This window comes from Camellia sinensis, chromosome 9, assembly GCF_055761805.1.
Source record: "Camellia sinensis isolate YWXY chromosome 9, ASM5576180v1, whole genome shotgun sequence".
Classification (NCBI taxonomy): Eukaryota; Viridiplantae; Streptophyta; class Magnoliopsida; order Ericales; family Theaceae; genus Camellia; species Camellia sinensis.
Window position 1 is genome coordinate 101,338,096 of NC_138969.1, and position 14,754 is coordinate 101,352,849.

Here is a 14,754-nt window from a genome sequence, read left to right on the forward strand (position 1 = left end):
TTTATTTAAAAAATTTTTTTGTTATTTTTTTAAGTATTGGCCAAATAATTTGTTATGGTTTAGATATATATGGCCATCCAAATTTTTTTGAAATTAAAAAAATTAAATATTTTAAAAAATAAAATCATTATTTTAAAACATAAAATAAAAAAATATTTTTTAAAATTTTTCTTTAAATAAAATTTTAAAAAGAATTTGATTATGAATTTTAAAAAAAAATTTAAAGTAAATTTTGAGTTACGTGTTTGATTACACATTTAGAAAAGAATTTTGAATTTTTTTTTATTAGAATTACAATTTCAAAAGAATTTGGTTATTAGGATTTTTATTAGAATTTTGCTTTATTCACCACCGCCCCCCAACGGTACAAAATTGCAACGGAGATCTTTTTATCCTCCTCTCTCCTCATTGCGATTAAGCTCACATCCCGAACCCTCTGAATAGTTTTGGTTAGGGTTTCTCTCTCTCTCTCTCTCTCTCTCGAACCCCCAATTCAACGTCCTCTCCGTTCTCCGCCAGCCTCTTCTCCCCAACGATAGATCCAGCATCCTCCCCCGTCAAAACGGCTTCGAAGAAAGAGAGGTGAGAAGCCATGGGAGGGCAGGGAAACCCTAGAGAGAGAAACAGAGAGCGGAGAGAGAGAGAGGGGGGAATGGGGGAGGGGAGAGAGAGACGATTGGGAGGAAATCGCTTCTTCCTGCTGTGGCGGCATCCACCCGACCCGGATGTCGTCTGCGCTGATTCGGCGGCTGGGGATTGGGAGGTCACGGGGGATTTCAAGAACATGTCCATTTTCGCCACAATTGACAAGGTTAGTAATTTTACATACATAATATGTGCTATATATTTACATATATACATATTAATTGTGCCAAATTTAGTTGTTTGAATTCTCAACTTGTATCTGTAGAATTTGTGTGAAATTCTCGTTGAACATTCTGGTAATCTCTTAAATTCCCAACTCTGAAATTGATTGCACTGTGGTTTCCTTTTCGTTGATTTTTTTTTTTTTTTCTTTCTTTCTTTGTGTCTGAAATTGATTGCAGTTTGCAAGTATCTTTTTCACCTTTATTTTGAATCCTGCAATCCCAAATCACATTGCTGTTAACCTAAGATAACATGGACATAATAAAAACGGAATAAAAACGACTGTTCATATATATACCGGAAATCTTGAATTACAGTTGTTGTTGGTGCCATTGACTGCTCAAAGTTTGACAGGTTCAGCCCTTGGATCCCTACACTGCTGTGTCTTTCTGAGAGTAGATTAACAAATTAATACACCATGGTTTTGTTTTTCCATACCAAATTCTGATAATATTCATCTTTTCAATGACAAAGCCCCAAAGGGTAATCTATCAAATAGAAAATTTTCTGTGTTTTACATCCAATTTCAGTTTAATGGGTGCGTGGCTTGCACCCATTACACAAAGATTCAATTAGAAAACTGGCCCACCAATAAATATTATATCTATATTATGTTGTGGTTTGGCAAAAAAAATTTTAAATGGCTTTTTAGAGTTGAGATTTTTTTTAGTTGGGATTAAAAAGTTTGTTTGGGTTGATTATTTTAGTTTAATGGGCTTGGGGTATAGGCTTTTGAGAATCTAAAATGCTTTTGGTTTACTATGATTATCTCTTTTGTGACTTGAGGAAAAGTTGCAGACTTCAAGGATTGCATTAGGGGGACCAACCTTTCATAATTTGATTTTGGGGAATCCATTTCCTTGAAACCCTAATCTCAACCTTATGTACTTAGTACTAGTTTCCATAAATCCTAATCTCAACATTATGTCCTTTTGTTACATTATTTATTTATACAGTCGGATCTATTTAAAAATAAAAATTAAATCATGTTTCAAAAAAAAATGTATCAAAACTTGACATGGCACGATAATCAAACTTGCTCACCCTAATAATGGAAAATTTCGGTGGATACATTTGTAAATATAAGTTGGTGTTAATTTTGCAATTTCATGTTGATGGCAGTAGTTTAATAGGCCCCCATCCTTATCAATAAATATATTGGGAACATGTGAGATAATACTCAAAATTTATCATTAATGAAAATAAATTTAAAAAAAAAAATTGATTGGTAAAGTTTTTAGAGTTTTTTTTTTTTTAAAAATATTCTAAAAAAATAATAATAATTTAGATAATTGACCCACTTTTCAAACTATTTGAGAATCTAACCTGCTTTTTAAAATCGCATTCACTTGCACAATACTATTAGGAATCTCTCTCTCTCTCTCTTGATAAATACTATTCGCAATCTCTTTCTTTTGTTTCTAGATTGATTTGCCGGAAGAATTTAGCTTATGGGTTGATGTGTAGTTTGGCCTTTTTCCCTCTTATGTAATTTTTGTCCGGGATTTCTCCTTGTGTCTCGTTCTGGATTTTATCTACCAGGAAGAGGAAAATTCTCCTTCATTATTCCCCCTTGAGATACAACATGAACAAAATAAAGTTGGTTGTCTTAAGGCTGGTCATGTTGAATTCTTAGACTATTTAATCTTGGATTAGAAAACTTAGGCTGTCATTGATTTAGTAGTACTGGAGGGCCAACATCAATCATTATAGTCTCCTATGTGTTGGAGGGCTAACAAGAATTTGAATCAAATGGAAATTGATTGGATGGGATTTTGGTGTGCTGAGAAGTTGATGTACAAATGCCTAGGAGGACTAGCTCCAACCTTCAAAATCACAATTGAAGAAATAATACCTATTGGGAGCAAATATCAATCATTTTATTCCTTCTTTGTGTCTGCTTAGCAAAATCGTAGAAGAAATAATAGTACATATTGGGAGCAACTAGAATGGAAAGAACCCTCCTTGTGTGACTTGACTGCTTAGCACAATCATAGAAGAAAAAATACATATGAAAGCAAGTCAAATCCAAACAAAAGTATAAAGAAAAATCTTAGCCACAACATATCCAATTTTTTATGGGAAAATTTTTGACTTGAAGGATAGTTAAGGGACAAGCTTGAAAGAAAAAATCTTCCATTGTATGAAAATTGTGAGTTTTCAATCAATTTTGTTTCCATCTATTAAAAAACTGAGATCTCAAGTGGAAGCAGACACCCAATCTATTAAAAAACTGAGATCTCAAGTGGAAGCAGGCACCCAATCTCTAGGGATTTTCATGGCTCGAGCAGTGGCCAACGATTTTGCAGAGTCTAAGGTGGTTTTAACTTGGATTTTGGATGGGATTGGTCTTCAAGTCATCTCATTTATAAATACTCGTTCCATCCCCAACTGTTTGTCAATTTTCAGCATTTATGCCTTTTAGTAGGGTCAATAAATAATGTATTTTTTTCCCTACAAATTGAAAGAAAGAATAAATAAAAAAACATAGATGATTTTTTTGGGATGTTTGGAATAGTTAAAATGGACCAGAAATTTCGTACGGGAGGAGAATTAAACTAGTTGTAACCAAAATAAATTTGTCAAATAAGAGAAGCATCCATATTCGCTTGCACTATCAATTGATTAATATGCGTTTTACATCACTTTAATACATTTCAAGTTTGTTTTGGTGATTTTCTAGTCAATGGTGGATCGCGTTTAATTTGTGGTGAATTCACAAAGTATCATGGATGCTTGATACTCTATCAATCATTCAGGAACAAACATCACCGATTTCCAGTGGTATAAGAAACACGCTAACAAGTTTTAGGATTCAACACCTAAGGCACATGAAATGGGTTAGGGTTGGGTTGTTTCTATTTTTTTTTTCCCCTTACTAATGGTGAATTGGTTGGCTACGGGGTCCTGTGGTTTTTGTCCATTTTGATTTTCGACTGGAAGAAGAAGGAAAAAAGAAAAGAAAAAGGGAATCCTTTTGTGTTTCTAATTGATTATTATATTGATTGCAGAATTGATTGGCATAAAGCAAATTTGTACTGGTTTAATTGAATAAAATGAACAATTCATAATCTCTGTCATGTTAATGTTATCAATCCTAAGCAAATTCTTTTCCATTTTGAGGGCTAAATCTCCTCTAAACCTTATTCAAGTGCCAAACAACATTTTAAGTGTGAAGCATTAGCACTTTATCAGTGTCAAGTATTTAAGAGCTTGTTTAGTACATGATGTACATCGAATTCTGTTCTTTTATTTTTTTAGCAAGAGAAAAAAAGCTCGATATGTATATATATATATATATTGCATGAGAAGAACAACATGATTTGTCCTCTTTTTGATAACCAAATCTATTTATTTCATCCATGAAAGCCATTGACTTCCATTCTTAAATGAATGATCAAGTTATGTTGGCTTTTATTAGTGGGAGTTTTTTGAGGCCAACTGTTAATGGTGGACTGTGGAAGCATATGTGCCTTTGTTACTGATCTGTCTGATGTAACTCATGCTGTATTTCCATTTGCATATGAAGTTGGCAACTAAGATGTAGTGACTTGTGACTCCTCCCTCATCCTTGTGTTGTTTCGTAAATAATCCCACATTTGGTACTGCAAAAGTTGCTCAAAATAGCTAATCCCACGCGACCCCTTTACCTACATATGAGGGATTATTTTGTCCTAGGGGTGGGACAGTTAAACCGGGGATAACTCTTTTGCATGTGAATGACTAAAATGCCTTTGCCTGGCTTACACATTTGGGGGTATCTTATCTGCTTAATCCAAACTGAAATCAAACATAGCCGGTGTAAAGTGGTGACTCTGCTCCTTTTTTTGGCACCTGTCTAATATATTTACTTGTCAAAAAAAAAAAAGGGAAGAAGAAAGAAATGGGCCGGAGTCTTCAATGATTTGTTTTTGGTGATGCATCTAGGAGCACAACAGGAGAATCTTTAATGGAGGTGTAGTTTTTATTTTGGAGTCGAAACATTTGATATTGAGCCCTTTTTTGGATTACTAATGTGTTATGTCTTGATATTTTGAAAATTTCATGTGTCGGCATGTTCGTATCATGCGTAGTTTATGGGCAATAACATGATCTTTACTGGTTTAGATAGTCTAGTTCCTTGAGTTGTTGGAGCTTCTGTATAATGGTGGCTCTAATTTTGTAGGTATCTTTTTTGAAAATGAGACTTTAAACAGTATGGTTTCAAAGCTTGGTCATATATGGCAATAGTGGACCAGAGTGATGGTCTCTATATTCATTTTAGCAGGGGAATTAGACAACCCATTTGACATCAAAGTTTCTTTGAATCTATTTTATCTGCACAGAAATGAAAATTCTCTTTGCATGGAATTAGCTGAATGTCTTTGCTTTCTAGTACAATAAAGCTTGGTTGCAAAACCAAAATGCTGATATTCATAAAAAAAAAACTTTTCATAAAAAACTGAAAACTGCTCGTAAAATGTTGGGATGGTTATTATTATTATTATTTTGAATTTATTGTCGACAGCAATATAGTCTAAAAAGAACAAAAGGTTATTATTCTTTTAGCCTTATTGTTGAGTTTCTAGAACCCAAAAGCACATGCATAAAAAATTCTCGAATTTCTTTGAGAATAAGTAGATAAGGAGAAGAGGTGAACCAATATCAGAATAACTGGAAGATCTTTTGGAATATTAGTTTCTAATTGCTATGACCTTTATTTTGAATTGTTTTACTTGTGTTAAAATGTTGAGTTCATATGAAAATGTTATATTTTGTCTATGATTATTTTATAGTACAGAAAATTATCAGCTTTGAAACTGTTCTAAGTGTGCTTTTGCTGTAATAGCGCTGTTGGAAATTATTTTAATATGCATTAATAAATCTTCTTCTATGCTTCAAGTGTTCACCTGTCTTTGAAAGTTTTTTTTGCTATTTCCATTGCATTTGTGGCATGTTTACTAGATGTTCCTTTTTCGGAGTCTTTTTAAATGTCGTGTTGCAACAAAATTTTGATCCTTGTGCATGATATTGCATTAGCAAGCATTGCAATTTTAGGCTATTTACCTTTGTGGAGATGTTTTTCTTCTTATTTTTGTGTCGATTTTTAATTAAGAATTTGGATTATCTTCTTTATTTTTATTTTGTATATTCTTTTCAATGATGACCAAAATTCTTTCTAACCTGATAGTCTCTTGTACAAACTTTATGAGAAAACAGGATTTTATAACAATGGAAAAAGGAAATGACAACTGCAATTTCATTTTTAACATACGGTTCCCACCATACTTATGAAAGTAGCATGTGCAACCCTCTTCAAATTCTTTTGTCGACGGAATGTTCATTTTTTTGGATGTTGTACCAGTCTCGGTTACCATCCTTGTGCTATGTCTTGATAGTCTTCTTTTTTTAATCTTCTTTCCAAGAGGATGAAAGAATGAATAAGCTTCGCATCTTTTGATTTGTCCTTTGAACTCTTTTTTTGATAAATAATTTATCCTTTGAACTTTTCATCCTTGAGATCCCACTTATCTGCTAACTGGGGGTTGAAAAGTTGCATGGCCCATGGTTAGCCAAATTCTCCCCATGATTATTCTTAGATGGATGACGGTGGTATGAATATGCAAGTGGTTATTGAATTAGGAGTTGTTTCTGGATTTTATTTTTTGTTTTGTGGAGATGCATTTTCTTTTTGTGTTTTCTTACTTGTAGAGGATGCCTCATCCTTGCCTCTTTTTTGATCTATTCAATAAAATTCTGTTTTTGCTAATCAAAAAAAAAAAAAGTTCTGTCATTTGAATTCAGAGGTGGTTGATTGGTTTTGAATGGTATAATTTCTTCTTATCCTGATATTTATTGTTTTTTACTGTCTGAGGTGCATTCTTTACAGAAAGCTGTATAGGGTACAAGCTTCAGTTCACAAGTCAAGCTCACTTATAAATGGTGTAGAATTCAATTTATTTGATGAGCTTGCTAAGGCTTGGTTTGGCTTAGTAAGCCATGATTGCTTTGATGGTTTTATTTTTATATTTAAGTCTTTATGTGGAATTTTCTTTGTACCATTTAAGTAGGAAAAGATTGATGCTACTTTTTTGCAGTGAAGCATTGTTGGAGGATAATTTAAGAGCAACCCACCACTTGCCTTGATGAGTTTGGATCATTGAATATTAAGCAAGCTGAGTCAGTTTATTATGCTAACATGTGCTAGATGAAGGTGAAGGTTCCCACTTCATCTAGACTGTAAATGAGATGAAGCCAGCCAAGTACAAGGAGCTTGAGCTTGGTTCAGTAGCATAGGAGCTACGCTCAATCTCAGCTTAGACTTGTTTTGACAAGTAAAATTCATACAAAGCCGGTCTTTGGAGATAAGCCACTACTAATTCGATATTTCCTGGAGACGTTTCTTTGATTGACTTGAGTGTAGTTTTTGATTCTCTCTTCTTCTTCTTCTTTTTTTTTTTTCACTTTTTATTTATTTTTTTACGAGATGTAGTTAAGAAGTTTAGCTTTTCTCTGCTTCTCTTTCTTTGGCTTCTTGCTTTGCACTTCAACTTTTCAATGAGAATCTTGAGGGTCCATTTGATTAGAGTAAAAAATATGATGGAAAACAAAAGTGATAGATAGTGAAGTGAAAGAAAAGGTGAAAGGAAAATTTATTTTCTCGTTTGCATTTGGTTTAATTTTTTGTGAGAAAGTTACAATAGTTGGCTACTTTAATGAGAGAAAAAAGTGACTTTTTTTTTGTAAGAATCTAGAAGCAAAGTTGCCATTCTAGTGTGGGTTGTATAAGATATTTAACTTTGTTGTATTTTCCACCCTTCTCCTGCTAAACAAATACATGAAATTAAATAGTTGAATTTTTGTTCTCTTTCCCCATCTTCATCTTGTTCAAACTCAGTCTGAGTGATTGTATGTTGTTTCTTCAGCAGTCACTTGCTTTGTTGACATCAACTGTTCGTTTGAAATTATTTTGCAGTTGTATCCTCCTAATGATTGGCTAGTGGGGTCATCCTTGCCCTCTAAATTCAGCCCAACCATTATTGAATCAGCACTCAATGAGCTTACCCCAAACAATGTTAGGTGAGTTCATTGCTGCTCCGAGAAGCTCTAACTTACTATATTACTGATACATATGCTATGATTGACACTTCCTTCCCTTTATATATTTGTTTTGTCTAGGACGTATATTTAGTATCGATGATGCAAAATGTCCTTAATTTTGGCATTAGTAAACAGGCTAATGAAGTATCTGTTCAAAAACATGCTAATGAAGCATTCAGACTTCAGTTTACACAGAGCATACAAGATCACTCTGTGCATGCCTGCAATACTTGTTATACATTGCATGTTTGTTTTAGTTATTATTAGAGAGGTCCATTACATGCTATGAACAAATAACAGAGACAGGAGTTTGCAGCTCAGATAAATAAATGATTGTATGTTGTTCTTATATACCTACTTTATTGAAAAGGCACATGGAAAATGCTTCCATCTTCAGTTGGATCAGAAACTATCCCGAGAGTAATATGTGACTAATAAAGTTTATGATAGAATTGTTGTCTTTGCGAGTTAAATATCGTAAGTGTCAATATAGTCAATAATAAGACAATTTGCATGTCGCTGTGCATACAGGATCCAAATGCCATTGTTTCAAGTATACTCATAACATGTGGTTTGGCTGGCATAATATGAAAGCATGTTTAAGGTGAATGTTCATTTATTTCATCTAGAAATTTAGGATGCTAGGAACTATCCAGAAAGGATGGGAAAACTGAAATTTAGGCAATCAACAATGTCTTGCCTTGCTACTTGAAGGTTTGATTTTAGTAGAATATTCAAATACTTGATTAACGTCTGCTAATTTGTCATTGGATTTTACAATAATTATGGGTATTGTGAGTGCTCAATTCATTTTTCCCTCCTCTCCGTTTAGTACATAGCTAGTGTATTTACTGGTAAAACTTCATTAGTACACTTGCCCAAATGGAAGGTAATGATATTGAGGACATTTCTTTCACTTGGCAATTTTGATGTTGAATAGATGTTTAGACAATAATGAATACTTGTTGACTATGCTCTTATGTCCATTCTTGCCCAACAATTGTTGGGACACTTGCAAAAGTGTTCACCTTTATTGACTTAAGTACGTGCAGAAGTCCAAGGGCATTACTCCTCCTTGTCAAAGAATTTTTATATGGTTATTATTTTAGGTTAAGTATGCTATATAAGTGAATTCACTTTCATTATTGTACATCACATTCCATCCCACATCGTCTAGGTAGGAAAAGTTCCTGGGTTATATAAATGATTTCATATTCCTTCCAAGTAACAACATGCTTTAAACCCTTGAGGGCCTAGCTCAAAGTGAACAATTGTTATGATTTGAGATGGGGGTGTTATAGTAGCAGAAGCTGTTAGAATATTTCCTTATTTCTTTATTTAGATTAGATTGTGATTGTGATTGTGATTCCTTAATCAGTCAATCAATCAATATAAAAGGTGATTCCTTAATCAGTGCCTTAGGGCTTCTTTTTGTAATAGTTGATTGATTAATATAAAAGGTGATGATATCATAATCATCACTCAAGCTTTGTATTCTCTTAAATTATATGGTATTAGAGCCAAAACCCTAAAAACCGTCACTCACACAGCCGCTACCACCAACCAGTCATCACCTATCACCACCCATCCTGTATCGCTGGTCCCTGAGTCTCTGTCGGAACCAGCTAAGGTCCCATAGAGCTGTTTCGACTTCAGCCGAAGGCCCCTTTGGCCTAGTCGACCCTTGTGAGGGTTGTCCTAGCCTCTCTTTATGTATTTTGGCTCCTGTGGATGAGTGTTTGTGGGTTGCCCATCTTTTGTTGCCTCTGAGTCTCTGTCGGAACCAGCCAAGGTCCCACAGAGCTGTTTTGACTTCAGCCGAAGGCTCTTCTGGCCTAATCGACCCTTGTGAGGGTTGTCCTAGCCTCTCTTTATGTATTTTGGCTCCTGTGGATGAGTGTTTGTGGGTTGCCCATCTTCTGTTGCCTCAAGTTTCTTTCCCTCTACCTATGTTACACGGACTCTTTGGAATTTCGAAGGTACCCGTGTCGACACGACGTGACACGGGTACGGGTGCGGGATACGACTCCTTAGAAACGGATACGGCAGAAGAATCGAAAGAGAAGAGAGCAAGGATAGAACCTGGCCTTCGACTTCAATCGGTTATAGAGCATCGATCGATTTGTGAAGTTGATCGATCTGCAAAGCTTGATCTGCAAAGTTGATCTGCGAAGTTGATCAATCTACGAAGTCGATGTACTGTGCTTCGTTGTCTTCCCCTTTGATCTCGATCTCGAACTCTCTTTGTCGTCTTCCCCTTCGGTCGTCTCTGCGAAGCTAACACAATTTTTATTTCTATAGGTCTCTGACTTTTCTTTTTAATATAATTTGAATTATATATAATATGAATTATATTAATATAATATTATTCATATTATATAATATTATTTATTCAAAAAAATATTATATAATATAATATATCGTAAATAACATAACTTTTGTCTAAAATTAAAGTAATTTATTTTATCATATATAATATAATTTATTTTATGTCTAAAATAATGTTTATAATTTTTATTTATTATTTATTTGTTATTTTTTTAATAAAATTTGTTATTCCTTAAACTTTTTAAACTCATCTGTATATAATAAATATATTTAAAAATAACTATTTAACGTATCCCCGTACCCGTATCCTAATTTGGATCCGTATCCACGTATCCTTAATTTTTAATTTTAAAGTGTCCGACCCTTAGATACACATCTGTACCCAATACCCGCACCCGAGTCCGTGTAATGTAGATTACTATTAGGAATCTCTCTCTCTCTCTCTCTTGATAAATACTATTAGGAATCTCTTTCTTTTGTTTCTTGATTGATTTGCGGGAAGAATTTAGCTTATGGGTTGATGTATAGTTTGGCCTTTTTCCCTCTTATGTAATTTTTGCCCGGGATTTTCCCTTGTGTCTCGTTCTGGATTTTATCTATCAGGAAGAGGAAAATTCTCCATTATTCCCCCTTGAGATACAACATGAACAAAATAAAGTTGGTTGTCTTAAGGCTGGTCATGTTGAATTCTCAGACTATTTAATCTTGGATTAGAAAACTTAGGCTGTCATTGATTTAGTAGTACTGGAGGGCCAACATCAATCATTATATTCTCCTATGTGTTGGAGGGCTAACAAGAATTTGAATCAAATGGAAATTGATTGGATGGGATTTTGGTGTGCTGAGAAGTTGATGTACAAATGCCTAGGAGGACTAGCTCCAACCTTCAAAATCACAATTGAAGAAATAATATCTATTGGGAGCAAATATCAATCATTTTATTCCTCCTTTGTGTCTGCTTAGCAAAATCGTAGAAGAAATAATAATACATATTGGGAGCAACTAGAATGGAAAGAGAACCCTCCTTGTGTGACTTGACTGCTTAGCAAAATCATAGAAGAAAAAATACATATGAAAGCAAGTCAAATCCAAACAAAAGTATAAAGAAAAATCTTAGCCACAACATATCCAATTTTTTATAGGAAAACTTTTGACTTGAAGGATAGCTAAGGGACAAGCTTGAAAGAAAAAATCTTCCATTGTATAAAAATTGTGAGTTTTCAATCAACTTTGTTTTCACCTATTAAAAAACTGATATCTCAAGTGGAAGCAGGCACTCAATCTATTAAAAAACTGAGATCCCAAGTGGAAGCAGACACCCAATCTCTAGGGATTTTCATGGCTCGAGCAGTGGCCAATGATTTTGCAAAGTCTAAGGTGGTTTTAACTTGGATTTTGGATGGGATTGGTCTTCAAGTCATCTCATTTATAAATACTCATTCCATCCCCAATTGTTTGTCAATTTTCAGCATTCATGCCTTTTAGTAGGGTCTATAAATAATGTATTTTTTTCCTTACAAATTGAAAGAAAGAATAAATAAAAAAACATAGATGATTTTTTTGGGATGTTTGGAATAGTTAAAATGGACCAGCAATTTCATACGGGAGGAGAATTAAACTAGTTGTAACCAAAATAAATTTGTCAAATAAGAGAAGATATTCGCTTGCACTATCAATTGATTAATATGCGTTTTACATTACTTTAATACATTTCAAGTTTGTTTTGGTGATTTCCTAGTCAATGGTGGATTGTGTTTAATTTGTGGTGAATTCACAGAGTATCATGGATGCTTGATACTCTACCAACCATTCAGGAACAAACATCACCGATTTCCAGTGGTATAAGAAACACGCTAACAAGTTTTAGGATTCAACACGTAAGGTACATGAACTGGGATAGGGTTGGGTTGTTTCTATTTTTTTTTTCCCTTACTAATGGTGAATTGGTTGGCTACGGGGTCCTGTGGTTTTTGTCCGTTTTGATTTTCGACAGGAAGAAGGAAAAAAAAAAAAAAAGGGAATCCTTTTGTGTGTCTAATTGATAATTATATTGATTGCAGAATTGATTGGCATAAAGCAAATTCATACAGGTTAAATTGAATAAAATGAACAATTCATAATCTCTGTCATGTTATGTTATCAATCCTAAGCAAATTCTTTTCCATTTTGAGGGCTAAATCTCCTCTAGACCTTATTCAAGTGCCAAACAACATTTTAAGTGTGAAGCATTAGCACTTTATTTGAATCACTAGATCTTTAGCATTGTCAAATTAATTTTTTATTTGAAATGTTACTGCAATAGTTGTTTGACCAAAAGATGTGAAATAAAACCTGTTTATGGATGAGGGCTTATTAGGGTTATATTTTAAGCCTGGCTAAGAAAGATTTATACAAGTCAACTAAAATTTGGGATATACGTAGATCATGGGATATACGTAGATTTTGTTCCCTAGGAATGGCACTGTATAGTTACCAAAAAACATGACATTTTGCATTTCAACTGCAGGAAACTTTCACCAGAGTAAATGTTCCCATAGAATGGCTGCGATGAATTTTTTCCACGGCGAAGCATGGCTGGTATTAAGGGCGATACATGTTAGATTAGCACAATGTAAGAATGGAGTTAATAATAACGACTTCCTTTAGGAAAAACTGAACCTAGGTGTTGGTCAGCATGCAAACGGAAGGCTGTATACACTCACAAGACTTTAATCCTAAAGTATCGAAATTGATAAGACCTAAAGCACATACCTACTACATCAAGTGTTTTGGGAAGGGTGAGATTAGAAATCAGACAGAAAATTCATTTTACTTTTTTGGTTAGGTAAAATTCATTTTACTTATAGTTAAAAGAGATTGAAATTTTGAAAGTACACGTTTTCTTTTGATTTGTATCATTATCGTTGTCATGATGATTGCACCGGCATGTGACTGTCACTACATTAGATAGCAGGATTGGCTGTGGTACGCCATCACTGCCGCCACTCCATCACCATCATGATTTCATCAACTATTGGAATAGTTCCTATTTACACCTTGAGATTCATTAAATTATTGTGAACTGTAGCAGTTCAATGTCAACTTAATGTTTAACTGTGAATTGCCTCTATTTATTTCTTCATTTTATTGATTATTATTATTAGGTTTTTTTTTTTTTTGATTTTTTCTTTTCATGCAGACATGGCGTAAAACAGTTGACAGGGCTTCAAAGGTCTTCTTGGAGATGCATTACAATCGGCACAAGCGCTTGACAAATGATATTGCTTAGACCATGCTATTTCACACTGTGGAAATTTTTATCTGACCTAGGGTGTTGGGAAGGAAGGTTTGGCCCTTGTGCACTACTAGCGTCTAACTTATATTTACTTATTCTTGTATATGTATTTTATCACCACAACAAAATAATTGTTGTATTTTGTGTCATACAAATTAAGTTTTTTGCCCTCAAAGTTGTCTTTATGGAGCTGTGTGATTTAAATTGGTAATCCAATTTTCCCATTATGATTTATAAAATCCAGTAAACATTTTGCTGTGGAAATTTTTATCTGACCTGGCGTGTGGTGGAAGGAAAGCTTGGTCCTTGTGCGCTTTTAGCATCCAACTTATATTTACTATTCTTGTATAGGTATTTTTGTCACCACAACGAAATAATTGTTGTATTTTGTGTCATATAAATTAAGTTCTGCCCTCAAAGTTGTCTTTTATGGAGCTGTGTGTGACTTTAATTTGATTTTCCACTTTTGCCATTCTGAATTATAAAATCTAGTGAACATTTTGTTGTTGGTAAGCAATATTGATCTTGTGACAACCCTGTTAATCATTGGTTTTGAATGTTATTTAAGTGCTTTGTGTGAATTTGAATGCTTATTATGCGTTTAATATGATTTTTAGGTTCATATATGTTAACCGTAGGAATATCTGTTGTGATTTCGGTTATAATCTGAAATTGAAAGCCTTAATGACGTCAGAAGTTTGATTAAAATTTGATTCAGATTAAATCAATTAAATTAAGCCTTGATTAATTAGTCTTAAGCTCTATTTAACTAACTTGATCCCTAATTAAGGCCCTAAGCTAATCTATGAGAAATGTTAATTAATCTTATTCAGACAAAAAATTTGCCGACAATTAAGTTTAGAGAGAGAGGAAACTCAATTTTGGTGAAATGAGCTTGGTAGCTTGGAATTTTGCTTGAGAATTGAAGAATTGAGGAAGACAACTTAAGAAATTGGTACAATTAGTGTTCTTGAAGACTTTAGGTATGTGTTTAATTCCGAATTCATGAACTGAAGTCGAAACAGGCACTTTTTTCACACATAAGCTTTAAAATAGTCCATCGGGGGCCAAAATCGTGTAACAGTCGCGAGAAGGCTCGGGGAACACCTTAAACACCTTGGGAGGGACTAATGTAAGTTGTGGAAACTTACGGAACTAGCTTAGGACTACCGGTTTGAAAACTATGTCAAAAAATGCACTTTTCA

At 34.0% G+C, this 14,754-nt stretch overlaps 1 protein-coding gene across 3 annotated transcripts in view; it reads left to right on the top strand.

Moving 5' to 3' along the window:
• Positions 1-365: 365 nt before the first annotated feature.
• The window catches only part of LOC114269747 (uncharacterized), a 53,893-nt gene continuing 39,504 nt past the window's right edge, over positions 366-14,754 (top strand). Inside the window, exons 1-4 of one of the 3 annotated variants that reach the window (XM_082887369.1) lie at positions 366-811; positions 7,823-7,926; positions 13,454-13,600; positions 13,794-13,900. In XM_082887369.1, the coding sequence (XP_082743495.1) occupies positions 593-811; positions 7,823-7,926; positions 13,454-13,526 (396 nt within the window). In that variant the 5' untranslated portion in view covers positions 366-592 and the 3' untranslated portion in view covers positions 13,527-13,600; positions 13,794-13,900. Of the gene's footprint in view, positions 812-7,822; positions 7,927-12,781; positions 12,887-13,453; positions 13,601-13,793; positions 13,901-14,754 lie in introns of all 3 variants that reach the window. The other 2 variants (XM_082887370.1, XM_082887368.1) reach the window with 2 other exon arrangements.